At 39.9% G+C, this 19,493-nt stretch overlaps 1 protein-coding gene across 2 annotated transcripts in view; it reads left to right on the plus strand.

Annotated features, from left to right (window-relative positions):
• LOC121901539 (transcription factor COE3-like) overlaps positions 1-19,493 on the plus strand; it is a 166,850-nt gene that overhangs the window by 38,553 nt on the left and 108,804 nt on the right. For both annotated transcript variants that reach the window (XM_042418384.1, XM_042418383.1), the window contains exon 6: positions 11,810-11,878. In XM_042418384.1, the coding sequence (XP_042274318.1) occupies positions 11,810-11,878 (69 nt within the window). The remainder of the gene's footprint in view (positions 1-11,809; positions 11,879-19,493) is intronic.

Consider the following 19,493-nt stretch of genomic DNA (forward strand, 5'->3'; position numbering starts at 1 on the left):
TGGTTTATATGTGCAGTAGACTGGTATAAATATGGAATAAACTGGTTTATACATGCAGTAGACTGGTATAAATATGGAGTAAACTGGTTTATATGTGCAGTAGACTGGTATAAATATGGAGTAAACTGGTTTATATGTGCAGTAGACTGCTGTAAATATGGAGTAAACTGGTTTATACGTGCAGTAGACTGGTATAAATATGGAGTAAACTGGTTTAAACGTGCAGTATACTGGTGTAAATAAGGAGTAAATTAGTTTATATGTGCAGTGGACTGGTATAAATATGGAGTAAACTGGTTTATATGTGCAGTAGACTGCTGTAAATATGGAGTAAACTGGTTTATACGTGCAGTAGACTGGTATAAATATGGAGTAAACTGGTTTAGATGTGCAGTAGACTGGTATAAATATGGAGTAAACTGGTTTATATGTGCAGCAGACTGGGGTAAATATGGAGTAAACTGGTTTAGATGTGCAGTAGACTGGTATAAATATGGAGTAAACTGGTTTCGATGATGAGCAGTAACTGATTTACTGTTTTTGTACATTTAGTCTTTTTAGGCAGATGTTTAATGTGACTTTCTGAAGCGAAGGCTCAGGGTTTCGGGGTTGGACTTGTGTGTCAACACCAGTTTGTCTCTGAGACCAGAAGCTTCGTCTTCATGCTGTAACAGAACAAACAGCCGTGCAGTTTGACCTCCTCATACACCTGCTCCAGCGTTAATCTCCTTCACTTGTTCATCCAAACTTTAGTATCTCTAAACTTCTCTCCTCCTTCCTTTTAACGGGGCGTCGAGCTCATTTCCCCCCTGCGAGATTCCTTCGATACGAGCTTCATTTCCATAATGACGGCTGGCTGTCTGCGTCTCGGAGCTTCAGTCATTATGTGATTGAGTGTGATTATTAACCAGCTTTCCCCCTGATGGATGCTGTGTTTCCATTCGCTAATGAGTGAGGGATCAGAGACTGCCTCACTGTTTCCATCTCTCTCTCTCTCTCTCTCCGGCTCTCTGTGTCTCTCTACCTTCACGGTCCCAGGTGATACCGTCTTTATGGGCGTCCCTGTTGGTTTGTCTACCTGGATCACACTCACCAGGCGGCACCTTTGGGTGTAGCATCTGTTCCGGCTTGTACAGGTGGAGGAACACCCCGTTAGCCTCCCCGGTGATTTATAGACCAAGAAACTCCACTTGTGTCCTTCAGGCCAGTGTAGAGACTCTGCTACTTTACCTGAGTATTAACGAGTAGAAATATTATTATTAATCTGTTTTTAAGAAAACAAAACAATGGGAAGACTTTCTACGTTTCCCTCCATCACATTACAGTAGCTGGAGTTACACTGGAGATTCACATTTTACATTCAACAGCAGATAAATATGGATATTATTGGTTAAAATGATTTCAGGAACACAGCTCTTTCTATCAGGCTTTATAAAAATCTGCAGTTCATAATCACACATTTTGATGGGGACTTAAAGTTTATTACTCTACCTCCCCTCCAAAGAAAGAGAAGTCAAGAAATGTTTACTGCATGTTTACAGTGACCAGGTTACTAAAGTGCAGGTAAACGTGTTCCCTGATTACCTGCGTAACCTGGTGCAGGTAAACACACTGAATCCACCAGAAAGATGACAAGTCAGTTTCATCAGTTTATGATCCGTCACTGTTCAGTGAGTTCAGTGCAGCTACATGCAGGAGTTTCCTCACACAAACACATTTGTCTGTTACTTGTCGGAGTCACCACTTTTCTCATATTCAGAGTTTTCATTTTGGTATGAAAAACATTCACGATGTCACATACAGAGAAAGTGCTGAGAAGAATTTGACATAAGAATTATAAGATAAATGATGTTACAATTTCAATGTGTTGTTGAAATCTACTTCATAGATCAATAAAGTTGCTCGGTTGGGTCGAAATGTCGGCAAGTTTTTGGAGCTCTAAAGGTGGAGTCAGTGATTGTAGAGAAAAATTGTTCAATAAACTTTTTGTCAGATTCAGTGAATATCTCCTCACAGTCCACTAGCTGTTCATACATAGCTCTGGTTCTGTAGATGGGAAACAAACAGGCTCAGACTGAGCAACACAACACTACTCCAATCAACCAATCAGCTGGAGGCGTTGGTGCTGGTGCACAGGACAGGGACGTCATCAGAGCAGCTGTCTGTGTGAGGACATGGCCGTCTCCAGCAGCCATTGAATGGTGGAGGATGGCTGGTGAACTGGAGAGAGAGGCTGTGGCCAGTTCACATAGAAAGATACGCTTCCATTTTATTAAATGCATCATCCACACTGAATCCCAGACAGTCTCATGGACCACACACGTCTTTTTATGCTCCGCCCAAGTCCGTTTCTGCGATGTTTAGTGAAGCGCAATCTGAGCAGGCAGCTGTTTAAATCACACAAATATCCTGCTGTATAAGTGTTTTCAACTTATTAACCGTATCAATGAATCAGTAAATACAAACACTGGATTTCTTCCCGTGGAGCTGACATGCAATCAGCTGGTGGAGTCAGCTGACTGACGCTGAGTGCAGGTCGGCCGCAGAGGGGCGGAGAGTGAGGACGGACTGTTGTGATAAAGTGTGAGAGCAACAGAAGTGACTCTACAGCTGATGCATCGCTCTGGATTCCATCATATTTCTAGGTTTTAGCTTTTTGGTCCCAGCCATGAATTTGGTGGGCGGAGCTTCTGAAGGAGCAGAAGGGAGGGTGCGTTTGTTTGAGTGTTTAGTTCAAATAACAAATAACAATAACAACAATCTTTTGTCCAGAATGACTGACTCTGCCTTTAAATCAGGATGTTCTCCGTGTGTTCTCAGTACAGATAAGCAGAAATATGAAATTATTTTTGTCCACTGTCGGAAACTGAGGTTTCAGGACTAAATGTGTGTGTGTGTGTGTGTGTGTGTGTGTGTGACCCCTCCATCGTATCATTTCGGCACATTAACCATTCTTAAACAGGACTCCGCTGCTTTCCAAAGCTTCCAATCACAAACCAATGAGCAGGCGCAGTGGCGGCAGCCAGGTTGGCACGGCGATGTTGCCAGTGGGCTCCCGGAGGCTCGCCAGCTCCGGGCCGCTCGCCGCCACCTCGCTCCCTCGCTGTCTGCCAGGCTCAGGGCAACGCTGAGAAAAAGCTGCTGCCATGCTTGCCGAGAGGAAAGTGGTTTCTAGGCCAGGCGGCGCTGGCTGGAGCGAATCATCAGGCCTGGCTGTTCCAGGCCTTCGGGTAATTACAACACTTGCCCTTTGAAAGCGAGCCGGCCCACGTCCTGCTTGGTGTTATCTGGACGCTGTGATCCGAGTGCACGACCCTCAGGGAGCCTTTGAATGGCTCTCAGTGTGTGTGTGTGTGTGTGTGTGTGTGTGTGTGATAGTAGAGCGCCGACATGCCCGGACAAACCTTCTCTTTGTGCCTTAAGTAGATTCCACTTGTGGCGGCGTCTGAAGTGGCTGCTGAGCGGCGAGGAGGAGCAGCCAGCGGTAATGATGCATGTGTGGCCCGGCTGAGGCTCCCCGGCCAAACTGGCTCATGTGGCTGAATTATTTTTGGGGCCTGAGTGTGTGTGTGTGTGTGTGTGTGTGTGTGTGTGTGTGTGTGTGTGTTTCTGTGTGTGTGTGTGTGTGTGTGGTGGCTGCACGGCGACCTGAGAAGCCTCTTTGCAGTGGCGACCAGGGACGAACTCTCCCCGCCAAAATGAGTGACAGCGGCAACAACACACACACACAGTTTGTTTTATTTTTGTCAGTTTTTAGCCTCTCTCTCTCTCTCTCTCTCTCTCTCTCTCTCACACACACACACACACACACACACAGAGTTTGTTTTATTTATGTTGGTTTTTAGCCTCACACACACACACACACACACACACACTCGTAGCTTCACACTCCCTCTCAGGTTTGTGTGTGTTGTTCCTCTCAGTCATTAGCCGGCCGTGGTGTTAGCCTGTTTGCGGCCCGGGGGGAAACGTCATTAAGGCGATATTGTGGACGCTCAGCCAAGGTTTGTTTTCGTCTTTGGAAAGGGGCCCCGGGTCCCTGGAGGGGCCCCGGCAGTGCTCCTGGGGTCCAGTTTGTTTATAACACTTCTTTGGCAGTTTGGAGGAGGTTGTCACCACAGCAGCACCAGTGGGTTTCCAATGCTAATTGGTCTCCTGGAACTTTCACTAATGGTTCCAAGTAGCTGGGGGAATAAATTATGGTGGCGCGTTCTATGGCAACAGTCACACATACACATCCATACAGAGACACAGAGACAGCGGGGACACAAACACAGCGCTTAGTTTATGATTTTTCTGTACTTAGAGATCAAACGGCGTGATAAATGATTCATAAAGCGTCTCATTTGGCATTCGCAGCCTCGATTTGACGATTGTTTGTCAAATGGCAATTTGATTCAGGACAGCATGGGGCGAATGCAGGAGCGTAATTGGACGTCGCGGGTCAAATGCGATATGATTAATTTTTAAGAATTACCGGAAGATATGTTAATGACCCTCACAGCGATAAGAAAGAGAAAAAAAGAAAAAGATGTGAATTCATTGTGCAGTAGCAGCTCGTCAGGAGATTATAGGCAGAAAATTAGATCTCATGTCAGGACTGACTTGTTGTTATTAATGATAGATGGATCCGTTCTGTCAGACTCACATTTGCATTTCAGAAGCTGCAGCGCAGAGTCGCGCTGATGTTTAGTGTTATAAATTCATTCTGACAAATTTCTTACATTTCTGTCTCGTTGGAGCCTCTGAAGCCGTTTCACTTCACTGAGGAACTGACTGTGACTCAGTGGAGGAAGAAGAAGAGTACGCATCCTGTACTACACTTTAATAGTACTACTCTACTACTGTACTACAGTTACATAGTACTACATTACTACTCTACTACAGTTCAATAGTACTACTCTGCTACTGTACTACAGTTTAATAGTACTACATTACTACTCTACTACAGTTTAATAGCACTAAATTACTACTGTACTACAGTTTAATAGTACTACATTACTACTCTACTACTTTACTACAGTTTAATAGTACTACATTACTACTTTACTACAGTTTAATAGTACTACATTACTACTCTACTACTTTACTACAGTTTAATAGTACTACATTACTACTTTACTACAGTTTAATAGTACTACATTACTACTTTACTACAGTTTAATAGTACTACATTACTACTCTACTACTTTACTACAGTTTAATAGTACTACATTACTACTCTACTACTGTACTACAGTTTAATAGTACTACATTACTACTCTACTACTCTACTACAGTTTAATAGTACTACATTACTACTCTACTACAGTTTAATAGTACTACATTACTACTCTACTACTGTACTACAGTTTAATAGTACTACTCTACTACTGTACTACAGTTTAATAGTACTACATTACTACTCTACTACTCTACTAAAGTTTAATAGTACTACTCTACTACTGTACTACAGTTTAATAGTACTACATTACTACTCTACTACTGTACTACAGTTTAATAGTACTACATTACTACTCTACTACTTTACTACAGTTTAATAGTACTACATTACTACTTTACTACAGTTTAATAGTACTACATTACTACTTTACTACAGTTTAATAGTACTACATTACTACTCTACTACTTTACTACAGTTTAATAGTACTACATTACTACTCTACTACTGTACTACAGTTTAATAGTACTACATTACTACTCTACTACTCTACTACAGTTTAATAGTACTACATTACTACTCTACTACTCTACTACAGTTTAATAGTACTACATTACTACTCTACTACAGTTTAATAGTACTACATTACTACTCTACTACTGTACTACAGTTTAATAGTACTACATTACTACTCTACTACTTTACTACAGTTTAATAGTACTACATTACTACTCTACTACAGTTTAATAGTACTACATTACTACTCTACTACTGTACTACAGTTTAATAGTACTACTCTACTACTGTACTACAGTTTAATAGTACTACATTACTACTCTACTACTTTACTACAGTTTAATAGTACTACTCTACTACTGTACTACAGTTTAATAGTACTACATTACTACTCTACTACTCTACTAAAGTTTAATAGTACTACTCTACTACTTTACTACAGTTTAATAGTACTACATTACTACTCTACTACAGTTTAATAGTACTACATTACTACTCTACTACTTTACTACAGTTTAATAGTACTACATTACTACTCTACTACTCTACTAAAGTTTAATAGTACTACTCTACTACTTTACTACAGTTTAATAGTACTACATTACTACTCTACTACAGTTTAATAGTACTACATTACTACTCTACTACTTTACTACAGTTTAATAGTACTACATTACTACTCTACTACTTTACTACAGTTTAATAGTACTACATTACTACTCTACTACAGTTTAATAGTATTACATTACTACTCTACTACTCTACTGCAGTTTAATAGTACTACTCTACTACTCTACTACAGTTTAATAGTACTACATTACTACTCTACTACTGTACTACAGTTTAATAGTACTACATTACTACTCTACTACTTTACTACAGTTTAATAGTACTACATTACTACTTTACTACAGTTTAATAGTACTACATTACTACTTTACTACAGTTTAATAGTACTACATTACTACTCTACTACTTTACTACAGTTTAATAGTACTACATTACTACTTTACTACAGTTTAATAGTACTACATTACTACTTTACTACAGTTTAATAGTACTACATTACTACTCTACTACTTTACTACAGTTTAATAGTACTACATTACTACTCTACTACTGTACTACAGTTTAATAGTACTACATTACTACTCTACTACTCTACTACAGTTTAATAGTACTACATTACTACTCTACTACTCTACTACAGTTTAATAGTACTACATTACTACTCTACTACAGTTTAATAGTACTACATTACTACTCTACTACTGTACTACAGTTTAATAGTACTACTCTACTACTGTACTACAGTTTAATAGTACTACATTACTACTCTACTACTTTACTACAGTTTAATAGTACTACATTACTACTCTACTACAGTTTAATAGTACTACATTACTACTCTACTACTGTACTACAGTTTAATAGTACTACTCTACTACTGTACCACAGTTTAATAGTACTACATTACTACTCTACTACTTTACTACAGTTTAATAGTACTACTCTACTACTGTACTACAGTTTAATAGTACTACATTACTACTCTACTACTCTACTAAAGTTTAATAGTACTACTCTACTACTTTACTACAGTTTAATAGTACTACATTACTACTCTACTACAGTTTAATAGTACTACATTACTACTCTACTACTTTACTACAGTTTAATAGTACTACATTACTACTCTACTACAGTTTAATAGTATTACATTACTACTCTACTACTCTACTGCAGTTTAATAGTACTACTCTACTACTCTACTACAGTTTAATAGTATTACATTACTACTCTACTACTCTACTAAAGTTTAATAGTACTACTCTACTACTTTACTACAGTTTAATAGTATTACATTACTACTCTACTACAGTTTAATAGTACTACATTACTACTCTACTACTTTACTACAGTTTAATAGTACTACATTACTACTCTACTACAGTTTAATAGTATTACATTACTACTCTACTACTCTACTGCAGTTTAATAGTACTACTCTACTACTCTACTACAGTTTAATAGTACTACATTACTACTCTACTACTGTACTACAGTTTAATAGTACTACTCTACTACTTTACTACAGTTTAATAGTACTACATTACTACTCTACTACAGTTTAATAGTACTACATTACTACTCTACTACTTTACTACAGTTTAATAGTACTACATTACTACTCTACTACAGTTTAATAGTACTACATTACTACTCTACTACTGTACTACAGTTTAATAGTACTACTCTACTACTGTACTACAGTTTAATAGTACTACATTACTACTCTACTACTTTACTACAGTTTAATAGTACTACTCTACTACTGTACTACAGTTTAATAGTACTACATTACTACTCTACTACTCTACTAAAGTTTAATAGTACTACTCTACTACTTTACTACAGTTTAATAGTACTACATTACTACTCTACTACAGTTTAATAGTACTACATTACTACTCTACTACTTTACTACAGTTTAATAGTACTACATTACTACTCTACTACAGTTTAATAGTATTACATTACTACTCTACTACTCTACTGCAGTTTAATAGTACTACTCTACTACTGTACTACAGTTTAATAGTATTATATTACTACTCTACTACTCTACTAAAGTTTAATAGTACTACTCTACTACTTTACTACAGTTTAATAGTATTACATTACTACTCTACTACTTTACTACAGTTTAATAGTACTACATTACTACTCTACTACAGTTTAATAGTATTACATTACTACTCTACTACTTTACTACAGTTTAATAGTACTACATTACTACTCTACTACAGTTTAATAGTACTACATTACTACTCTACTACTTTACTACAGTTTAATAGTACTACATTACTACTCTACTACAGTTTAATAGTATTACATTACTACTCTACTACTCTACTGCAGTTTAATAGTACTACTCTACTACTCTACTACAGTTTAATAGTACTACATTACTACTTTACTACGAGTTAAAGTCCTGTATTTATTTTCTTTCCACAGCTCATAACAGAAATAATTTTCAGGTTCCATTAAATGAGTTTTAACAATAACAACCTGGAAATGTGTCGAGCAGATTTACAGCAGAAGAAGAAACTTTCTGTTCTTCTTCTGTCTTTTATCAGCTGACAAACACGTCGATATGATATCTGATCAATCAGCTGATCAATCAGCTGATAGACGTCAGTTTATCCTAAAACGTGCGAGTCTGGAAACCGTTAATGTTTGACGTGTTTGCTTTAGAAATGATGATTTATTGATTATTAACATAGTTGCAGTTTAATTTTCTGTTGATCAACAAATCAATTAATAGATCAATTAGCTTAAGTTTAAACTTAATATTTTACCTTTAAGCAGCATTTTTATGTTGGAGCTGATTTTGATTCTTCTATATACTTTTATATACTAAGTATTTTATACACTGTTGAGTATTTTATATACTGAGTATTTCAGAATAACAAAACATCAAATTTTATAAAATCATCAGGTTTTAAATGTAAAATATGAATCTACAAAGTAAATTTAAAGTAAAAAGGTGAACATTTGCCTCTGAAATGAAGTACTCACATAAAGTACAACTACATCTGAATTGTACATTACTTGATGCAGTAGTGAAGTACTTGATGCAGTAGTGAAGTACTTGTAGTATTGCAGTAGTTGAGTAAATGTACTCAGAGGTTCCCTCCAGCTGTTGGTCAGTGAACGCAGCTGATCAGACCTCTCTCTCTCTTGTGTGTGTGTGAGTGTGAGTGTGTGTGTGTGTATGTGTGTGAGTGTGTGAGTGTGTGTGTGTGTGTGAGTGTGTGTGTGTGTGTGTGTGTGTGTGTGAGTGTGAGTGTGTGTGTGTGTGTGTGAGTGTGAGTGTGTGTGTGTGTGTGTGTGAGTGTGTGTGAGTGTGTGAGTGTGTGTGTGTGTGTGAGTGTGTGTGTGTGTGTGTGTGTGTGAGTGTGTGTGTGTGTATGTGTGTGAGTGTGTGTGAGTGTGTGTGTGTGTGTGTGTGTGTGAGTGTGTGTGAGTGTGTGTGTGTGTGTGTGTGTGTATGTGTGTGAGTGTGTGTGAGTGTGTGTGTGTGTATGTGTGTGAGTGTGTGTGAGTGTGTGTGTGTGTGTGTGTGTGTATGTGTGTGAGTGTGTGTGAGTGTGTGTGTGAGTGTGTGTGTGAGTGTGTGTGAGTGTGTGTGTGTGTGTGTGATGGATATTAATGTGTTGGCTTCAGCCTGCTGCTGTTCAACATGTCACACTGACCTGCGCCACCAAAGGCCTCATTTGGCTCCGCCCGCCCCCTGCAGAGCAGAGATAGAAACCCAGCGCCCCCCCTCCCCCCTCCCTCCGGATGCCTCCACAGACTGTGGACCGGCTCCCGTTCGTCTGCTTCATGTTGGAGTCGGCGGCTGGTTGGATGAAACGCTCGCCGGCCGTTTGCCCTCCGGCTACCTGGACGGCTGTTTGGCGAGCGGCCGTCTGGTTGGCTGGCTGGTTGTCAGGGGCGACAGCACCGGGGGTCGGGGCGGGGGGATCCATCGCTGGGCGCCGTCCAACTGTTAGTGACCTTGGCTTGGACTCCGCCCAGCTGGACTCTGTGTGTGTGTGTGTGTGTGTGTGTGTGAACAGAATTAAGACACTTTATTTTTACAGATCTTTTATTCACCTGTAATTTACTAATTATCTCTTAAAAGCTTTCTTGATAGAATCAAGTGATTTAATATTAATATCAGGGAAAATAGAAACAAAGTTCTGCTTTTTTAAGGAAACTTTAGATACAGAATATTTAATGTTTTCATGCTCATAAAGTAACTTCCAGCTTTTTCTTTGACGTGTTTTCTACGTACTCTTTGATTTGTTATATTGTTGTTTTCCTTGTTTGTTCTTTTATGTTTGTGAGGAACTCTGTTCTGTCTCTAATGTGTTTTATTAAAACTAAAGACCAGAGATGGAAGAAGTACTCAGATACTTTACTGCAGTAAAAGTACCAATACATCAATGTAAAAATACTCCTTTACAAGTAAAAGTCCTGCATGAAAAATCCTACTATAGTAAAAGTACATAAGTATTATGAGCTTGATGTAGTTAAAGTATTGCAGTAAAAGTACATAAGTATTATGAGCTTGATGTAGTTCAAGTATTGCAGTAAAAGTACATAAGTATTATGAGCTTGATGTAGTTCAAGTATTGCAGTAAAAGTACATAAGTATTATGAGCTTGATGTAGTTCAAGTATTGCAGTAAAAGTACATAAGTATTATGAGCTTGATGTAGTTCAAGTATTGCAGTAAAAGTACATAAGTATTATGAGCTTGATGTAGTTCAAGTATTGCAGTAAAAGTACATAAGTATTATGAGCTTGATGTAGTTCAAGTATTGCAGTAAAAGTAGTGGTTTGGTCCCTCTGACTGATATATTATTATATATGACATCATTAGATTATTAATAGTGAAGCATCAGTGATGAAACCAGTGGTTTCCAACCTTTTTGTCTTTTGACGTCTTACAAAAAGCAGTGTGTAGTCGGGGTCACATTTCACATGTCTATGAGTTGTTAACAGCTCCACCAAATAGTGATTTTTCCCTCTAAACTTCTCACATGCTTTCATTTCAATAAATGTTCAAATGATCCAATATTTCAGCAAAAATCAAAGATTAGAGAAAAAGTCCAAAAACTGAAAACAGATTTGTGTATCAGAACTTTGTTTTTTCTTCTTTCCTCTCCCATTAATCATCTCACCACCCCTCAGATTTATCTGCTGACCCTTTGGAGGGGCCCGACCCCTAGGTTGGGAACCACTGGACTAAACTAGCTAACTGTATATAAAGTAGTGTAAACTAGCTCCACCTCCAGCAGCTACAACAGTAACATGCTGCTCTAACTTTAACAATGTGTTGTATTTTAAAAGCTTGTTATATTATCCATTGTGTCAAATCTTCATCTGAAAAGTAACTAAAGCTGTCAAATAAATGTAGTGGAGTAGAAAGTACAATATTTCCCTCTGAAATGTAGAAAGTAGCATCACATGGAAATACTCAAGTAAAGTACAAGTACCTCTAAACTGTACTTGAATAAATGTACTCAGTTACTTTCTTTGTAAGAATCTCTTTAACTCAGCGTCTTGTTTTCTCTTCCAGTCGGTGTTGTGACAAGAAGAGCTGCGGAAATCGCAACGAGACGCCCTCCGACCCCGTCATCATCGACAGGTAGGACTTCATGTCTTCATGTCTGCTGTTTATTTGTTCTGTTTTCTTTCTCTTCAAACACACAAACACAAACACGCTGCTTCGTTCTTCTGCAGAAGTCTGGTTCAGGTTTTCCGGCTCCAGTCCAGGACTCATTTTGCATCAGAGGTGTTTGGTTTCGTGTTGATGATGTAACGTAAAGTTCTGCTGCAGTCGTTTTGGTATCGAGTGTGTGTGTTGAATGATTTTTAGCATCAGCTGTTGTCTGGAGGTGAATCTTGTTGTTAAACGTTCTCTGGATGCTGCCAGTGAACGCAGCACAGTGCAGACCTCCATCATTACATAACACATTACTTCACTGCTGATCAGTTTCCCAAATCATTTATCAATTTGTGGATTGATTTCCTCCTGGGCAGCATCTGCTTCCACTTTATTTCAATAAAAAATCCTCTTGCAGAGGCTTGAAACGTGTTACAGAGAGATGATCCGTCACTGCCAGCGTTTATTTTCTGTTTGACTAAACAATCTTAACTCAAGGTCGACTTACTGGCTTTTTCCAAAAGATCTTCATCAGCAGATGAAGTTTGTTCAGTTTGTTTTGGTGAAATCTTTTCAATCATTTTACTTTTAGGACAAAATGTTCTAAAAACGCTTCAATAAAAGGAAAAATCGCTTCATGAGAACTGAGTAACTCCATCAGCTGATGAAGACCATGACATGCAGTTTAAATCTCATAAGTGGACATTGAGTTAAGATCATTTTTGTCTCCCGGGTCAATGAATGAACTTTGACCTGATGTCGGGACTGTTTTGAAAACCGTCTTCGATGGTGCGTTCAAGGAAGCTTTGACATTTAAGAACTGAGACTGCGAAAAGAAGAATGTTTGAGTTTGGTTGTTTATTGAATTTGAAAAATGTTCTGCAGCAGCTGTCGGATACTTGAACGCACAACACAGTGATCATGTGATCATGTACACACAGAAGAGTCTGTTGGTTTTTAGCTGAAAACTGTCTCAGATTTATTGTTAGTTGCACATTGAAGGATAATCATGTTATTACCAATCAGAGCTACAGCAGATTATAACAGCTGACAGTCATACCATAATATAATATAAAAAATAAAACTAGCATTGGGTCAGAACAGCCTCTTGTGTTTGGTGAAGAGGTTTCATGATGCTGCTGTAACTCTGACATGACAATCACAAGTCTCTGCAGGTTGAATTTCACAGAAATGAAAACAACGACACACAAATGCACCAAATGTGTCTTTAAAAAAAATCCTGTATTTCATGGACATCTCGTCAAATATGCAAACGTTTTATCAGTTAAGTTAAAAACATAATCCATATGGAAGACGCAGTCACAGTAATGACAGTACATGTATGAAACAGCTGCTGACATCCGTCTCGTTTTTCTCTGTTTCTTCCTGCTTGTGTTTGCTGGTGTCGTTCTTCTGTCTCACTTCTTTCTCACCTCTCACTTCCTGCCTGCAGACCGCACTGTGTGAACTGTTTAATCAACACCACACATGGAAAATAAGGTTTTTATACAGCACACGGATCTGAACGTCAGATCAAACTTCACGTTTTACGAGCTGAAAACGTGGGATTAACAGGAAATTGTTGAGAGTGTAAACGCATCACGGTCGACTGTTTACTTCCTGCTCTGAACTGCATGTTTCTTTTTTTTAAAACAAGCAGCAAAGATTCATTCATTCATGTTTCATCCAATGTCACATAAAAAAACAAAACACTCACAAATGTCAGCATCACAATCCTTTAATAACGCCGCGTTCGTCCTCGCCGTCTAATCCCTCCGCCCCTCCGTGTCCTTGGAGTCGGCGGCTGTCCGTCACAGCGCCCGGCTGTGATTGGTCGGGTCGCGGTGGTGGGAGTCAATGACCTCAGAGGAGGTCAGCGGGGAGGAAGGAAAGTGGTCAGAACCGAGTCCATGTTGGCTCATTAGAGAGGCCTTGGACAGCGGCCAGGACACACACACACACACACACACACACACACACACACAGGTGATACACACACTCTCCGAAAACACACATACAGCAGAAATATATGAGAAAATGCATACAGTACACACAAGTTCATACATGCCAGAATATGAATACATCACCCACAAACACACACAAACACACACACACACACACACACAAACACACACAAACACACACAAACACACACACACAAACACACACAAACACTCTCTCCGGTCCATCCTCTCACCTCGGCAGCGTGGTGTGTTCGGGTGTGTGTGTGTTTGATGGGTGTTTTTAGAGGTTTTGTCACCTCTCTGTGTGTTCTGTCACACATGTGATGAACTCCATACATCCAACCGTCCACCTCCCCGCGTCTACTCATGCAAGGCATTGTGGGTACTGCCAGGCGGAGCTGTATAGTGACTCGGAGAGGGACGAGAGAGCCGGTACGGAGTGTCTCTTCATGTGTGAAAACACAGAGGCTGTTTGTATTTATAGTAACTAAACTAATATATTTATACAGCATGTAGAGACAAAGTGCTGATGTGGAGTTTTCACACAGAATCTGTTTTATTGAGTGAATGTAGCATCTGTTACTGTGACTCACTGTTACACACAACAAACACATGTCTGGTTTCTAGAACAGAACGATGTGCAGACGACATTCAGACGATACACAAGTTATTAACAATCAATAACAAACAGATTATAACAAACAACAACAGGAGAAGTGGGTCAGAACAACAGTCACAGTGTTGCTGCTGTATTCAGTCAAACTGGGTCAAATTTGAACCAGTGATTTTTAGAGACTGTATTTTAATTTTATTTCTGAGACTTTTCAGCTGTATTTGTGTTTATGAACAGTGAAATATATTTGTTGCAACCTTGAACTGTTCTTTAATAATATTTTAAGAGATTAGCACCAAAGATTTGTACAGTTTTCTTGTAATTCGGGTTCTTGGGAGCTTTAGACTCATAACTGAAAGTCCAAACTCAGTTATTAGTCACTAACTGTTTATTTATAGATTATAAACATAAGAGGGTTTAAAGTCACGGTTTACAATAATAATAAGATTTAAAGGACCAGTATGTGGGATTTAGTGGCATCTAGCATTGAGGTTTCAGATTGCAGCAGCTGAATACCACAAACGTGTAGGAACCAGTGTTTGGTTTGTCCGTTCTGGGCTACCGTAGAAACATGGCGGCTCTGTTAGAGAGGACCTGCTCCCTCTGTAGATATAAAGGCTCATTCTAAGGTAACGAAAACACAACGATTCTTATTTTCAGGTGATTAAACACTGATTAAAACACTCTTATTAATATAATATAGAGAGTCTGTTCTTCTAGATGTCACTGAACTCTACAGACTGGTCCTTTAAAGGACACAAACACACATATATGTGCAGACACACACACTGGTGATTTACTGCAACCCTGCTTGTTTCTCTGCATTTTAGAGCATGTTAAGAAATGCAGGATTTATTACTGTTATACACACACACACACACACACACACACACACACACACGGGGGGGGGGGGTTGCAGTTTAGTGTGTTTAGTGACCCATCATGCAAATGATGTAGCTACAGTAAAGCGGTTTAATGTTGTGAATTCACGCCTCACTGAAGTAAATCAAACTGACACACACACACACACACACACGCAGACACACACACACTCTCTCTCTCTCTACTGGCTTTGTGTGATTTTCATGTTTTGTGTGTTTGTTGACATTCATAAATGATCCGACAGACACGATGGTAAAAACATCCGTCACCTGTGATGATTTGAGGCACGTTAACGTTTCCTCCGTCTGACCTTTGACCTCCAGACCAGCGGCTGGCTGTTCTGTTGACTTTTATTGTCTGATGTTGTTGTTTATGAGGTGTTTCTCTACTGGTGAGAAAACACTTTACAGAGAAGACGGCTGTAGTGATATCTCACCAGGAACCGGAACTACTTTCCACTGAAGAAATAGTCCCTTTGGAAACAGTCTTCAACATAACAGGAAGTGTGTTTCTATGTATTTTTAATTCCTTAAAAATGTCTCCAGTGTTTGGAAACACGGTGACACAGAATCACTTTCAGCTTTCAGATAAAAAGAGTCGTCCATGTTCCTGAGTGTGTGTGTGTGTGTGTGTGTGTGTGTGTGTGTGTGTGTGTGTGTGTGTGTGTGAATATAAATGTGCGTTGATGTTCCTCTCAGAGGTCGCTTTGTTTCCTCAGTTTGCCGGTTAATGGAGGAAATCCTGCCGAGGCAGCAGAACGCGGCTCTGACGGATCGCCGTAACACCGCCGTTATTACACGCTAATATTGCAATTAGATGGGTGGCCAAGTTGCCCGAGCGGGACAATAAATTGCCGCTGAGTGTCAAAGCATGCGAGGAGGCCGAGCTCTAATTACCCAGAACACACCTCTTCACTGCCGCCACTACCCGCCTCAACCGCCCCAACCGGCCCCCCCTCCTCTGCTGTCTGACCATCACCCTCTGCTTTAATGGTCGGGCCTTACATGGAGGTCATGACCCCCCCCCCCTGCACACACACACACACACACACACACACACACACACACACACACACACACACACACACACACACACAGATCACCGTTTGCTCCTCTATCGCCATTTGCAGCTTTGATGTCATCTGCAGAGAGGTGAGTTTAGAGTGATGGAGAGCGACCTTTGACCTCCACACTCACACTCACACACACACAGACACCAGCAGCTCCCCAGTTAGTCCCCACCCTCCCGCTCCACCCGCTGCAGGGACGCTCCTGCTGTCAAACCCGTCGCCTCCTGCTTTTATTGTATTATTGATTTATTTTTTAAAGTGAAGCCAAAATGCAACTTTACCGTCATATGAAGCATGAAGACTACATTTCCCATCAGCCCCTTCACCTCCTCTCCGCCCTGCTGGAGACAATAAACACGTAGAAGTGATGCTTCCTCCGTCTGTCAGCTTACAGCAGCAGTTAAATCAGGGTTGAAGAGGTTAAAAACATCTGATTTTGGACTTTTTTTTTTTTAAAGAAAAAGGAAGCTTGTAGTTTTATTTTGCTGACTGTTTTGAGTATTAATCATCGTTTGCAAAGAGAAACTCCTGCACGCCGTCTCCGTCTCACAGTTAAAGATGCTTTATTGTCTCGTGGGAGCTGAGACGCCGGCGAGAGGAAGGTTTGATTTAACGAGACGCTTTTTAGATAAAATACGACGGAGAGGTTTCTGTTGTTTTTATTAGTTTGTTCTACTTCATGTTGCTTTTTATTCCTTTATTTAGTTCTGCTTACGTTTGTTATTTAAAGGTTTAAACTTTAATACGTTTGAATTCACCCACAGAGCTGATCTGTAGCAAAGACCATCAGTCAGTTTACAACATTAGATGCATTTATGTGTTTATATATGTTATGTTTGGATATGTCGGTCGATCAATCAACAAACTGTCACAAATAAAAAATAAGCAAACATGACAAATTTCTTACTTTAATCAAATAACAAATCAGTTTTGTTAATTTGGTCTCTCTCAGTATTTACAGAGATCATCGTTCACTCGTTGGCTGGTCTGCTTCATTTTCTTTTTTTAACATTTAACATAAAGTTTCTGGAGATGCAGAGACGAGCTGATGTTACCAGAAGATTATTAAAGAATTTATAAATATCAGACGTACAGTTAACAAAGGACGGGATGGATTCTGCTTCATTAATGCATCGAATCCTCTTCTTCAATCTGATGTCAGTATTTCATCTGCTTATCGAAGTTTAACCGTCACATTAAGTTATAACAGCTGAGAAGATTCTGTTGAAATCTGCAGGTTTGAGTCCTGATGTTCAGACGAGTGTAACTCTGAATCATGACGTTCTTCACATTTGTACGATTCTCGGAGTTGTTGGAGCGAGTCGGGGGGACGGCGTCCTGGACGACGTTACGACAGACAAACCTCAACCTTTCACCGAAGCTTTAGTCAGAACAGGATGAAATGTGCTGGAGCTTTGTGGTGAGAATCAGGGATGTCTGAGTGGAGGAGAAGCCAGACTGAAACCTGATCCCACAGATGGAGAAACATGGAGGCCGCTTATATACTGAGAAACATCTGTGGATGTTTGAAACATTTTTCTTTCTCACTATTTGACCGAAAAATGAATCCCAACTGACCACAGCTGCTGCTCTCTGCGAGGAACCGACCGGCACACTGAGACCAGAGAGATTCAGTCTGAAAGGCTCCTTTAATAAAAGCTGTCAGTTCTTCAAAATGGCAGACGGGAATCAGTCATGTTACTGTGTGTGTGTGTGTGTGTGTGTTGGACCCTACGGAGGGTTAACTCCACAGGGGGGTGGTGGTGGTGGTGGTGGTGGGTGGGTGGGTGGGTGGGGGGGGTTATCTGCCCCTGTGGACCCTTCCCAGCAATCGTAGCGTATTGATCGGGCGAGCGAGGCCCATCGGAGCCGGCCAGATTAAGAGTATAGATTTACAATAAAAGCAGGACATTACTGGGCAGGCGAGGCTAAAATTGAAAGGAGAGAGAGAGAGAGAGAGAGAGAGAGAGAGATGAGGAGGATGAGGGGGGAGGAGAGGAAGAGACAGTCAGAGAGGAGGGGGGGGGGAGAAAGGCCTGGAGGCTGCCGCAGGGGTTTCTGGGTATTTTTAGGCGAGGATCAGGGTGACGGATACATGCAGGTCAAACCGCCGCGGCGTGATTTCAGGTTTATGTTGGTTATCGAAAGAAGCTGACGGCGTGTTAATGGGGTTTAATGGCGCCAACATGCAACCAGGCAACCTTTAGGGGCAATGCATCATGGGTAAAGTGGGGTAAGGACAGCGTTTCATTTTGATTTGTGCCCATATTCAAGACCAACAAACAGGAACTTAATGTACCTGAAACATAAACACTTCTTTTTATCATAAAGCTCTTGGTCACATGATCACCTGGTCAATAACCAATTAAATGTAGAAATTCAACAAGGATTTTAACGTCCAAAAGGCAAAAATATCCAAAAAGTTGACCCGGTTTGACAAATCAAATCCTGCTCAAGCTCTATTTTCAAGCCTTTTCTGGAGCTTTCAACCACATATCTTGGTCTTCTTCAGTGGGTGGAGTTCATACGATAACAGGTGGATGTTATGGGTGAAAAACCGAAGGTGTAGAGTTTGAAAGATGTGGTTGTTTACCTGCAGGGAGGCTGTAATGAAAGTATCCAGCTGCATTATGGGAAATGTAGGATCCAGTGTTTGTAGAGTTTGAGACGAGTCAGCATATCTGCACATCTGCTGCTCAGATTTTGATCATTCTTTTTTATAATCTGTCTTGTCAGTTTTATTAAGACGAAGTTGTCACACAGCTGCTTCTGTTTCAGACAGTATTTAACATTTATTTTAACAACTTTGGCTTCTTGTCTTCAATGAGGAGAGTTTATATTTTCTCAAAACAAGGTCATAAAAGTGTAGTTTGGTTTGGCATCAGTGGTGAAACTCAGGTATCATATCTAATATCTCTGCTCTGACTTTTATTACATTTTTTTACGACTCCTTTCTCATTTGTGTCAGTTCTGTGTTTTTCTACGTCGACTGAGAATCACCAGGATTCCTTCACGACGACGACACCTCGGAGTCTTTAATCCAATTTAAAACAACGTCTTTACTGTCGC

The sequence above is a fragment of the Thunnus maccoyii genome, chromosome 8 (assembly GCF_910596095.1).
Source record: "Thunnus maccoyii chromosome 8, fThuMac1.1, whole genome shotgun sequence".
Taxonomy (NCBI): domain Eukaryota; kingdom Metazoa; phylum Chordata; class Actinopteri; order Scombriformes; family Scombridae; genus Thunnus; species Thunnus maccoyii.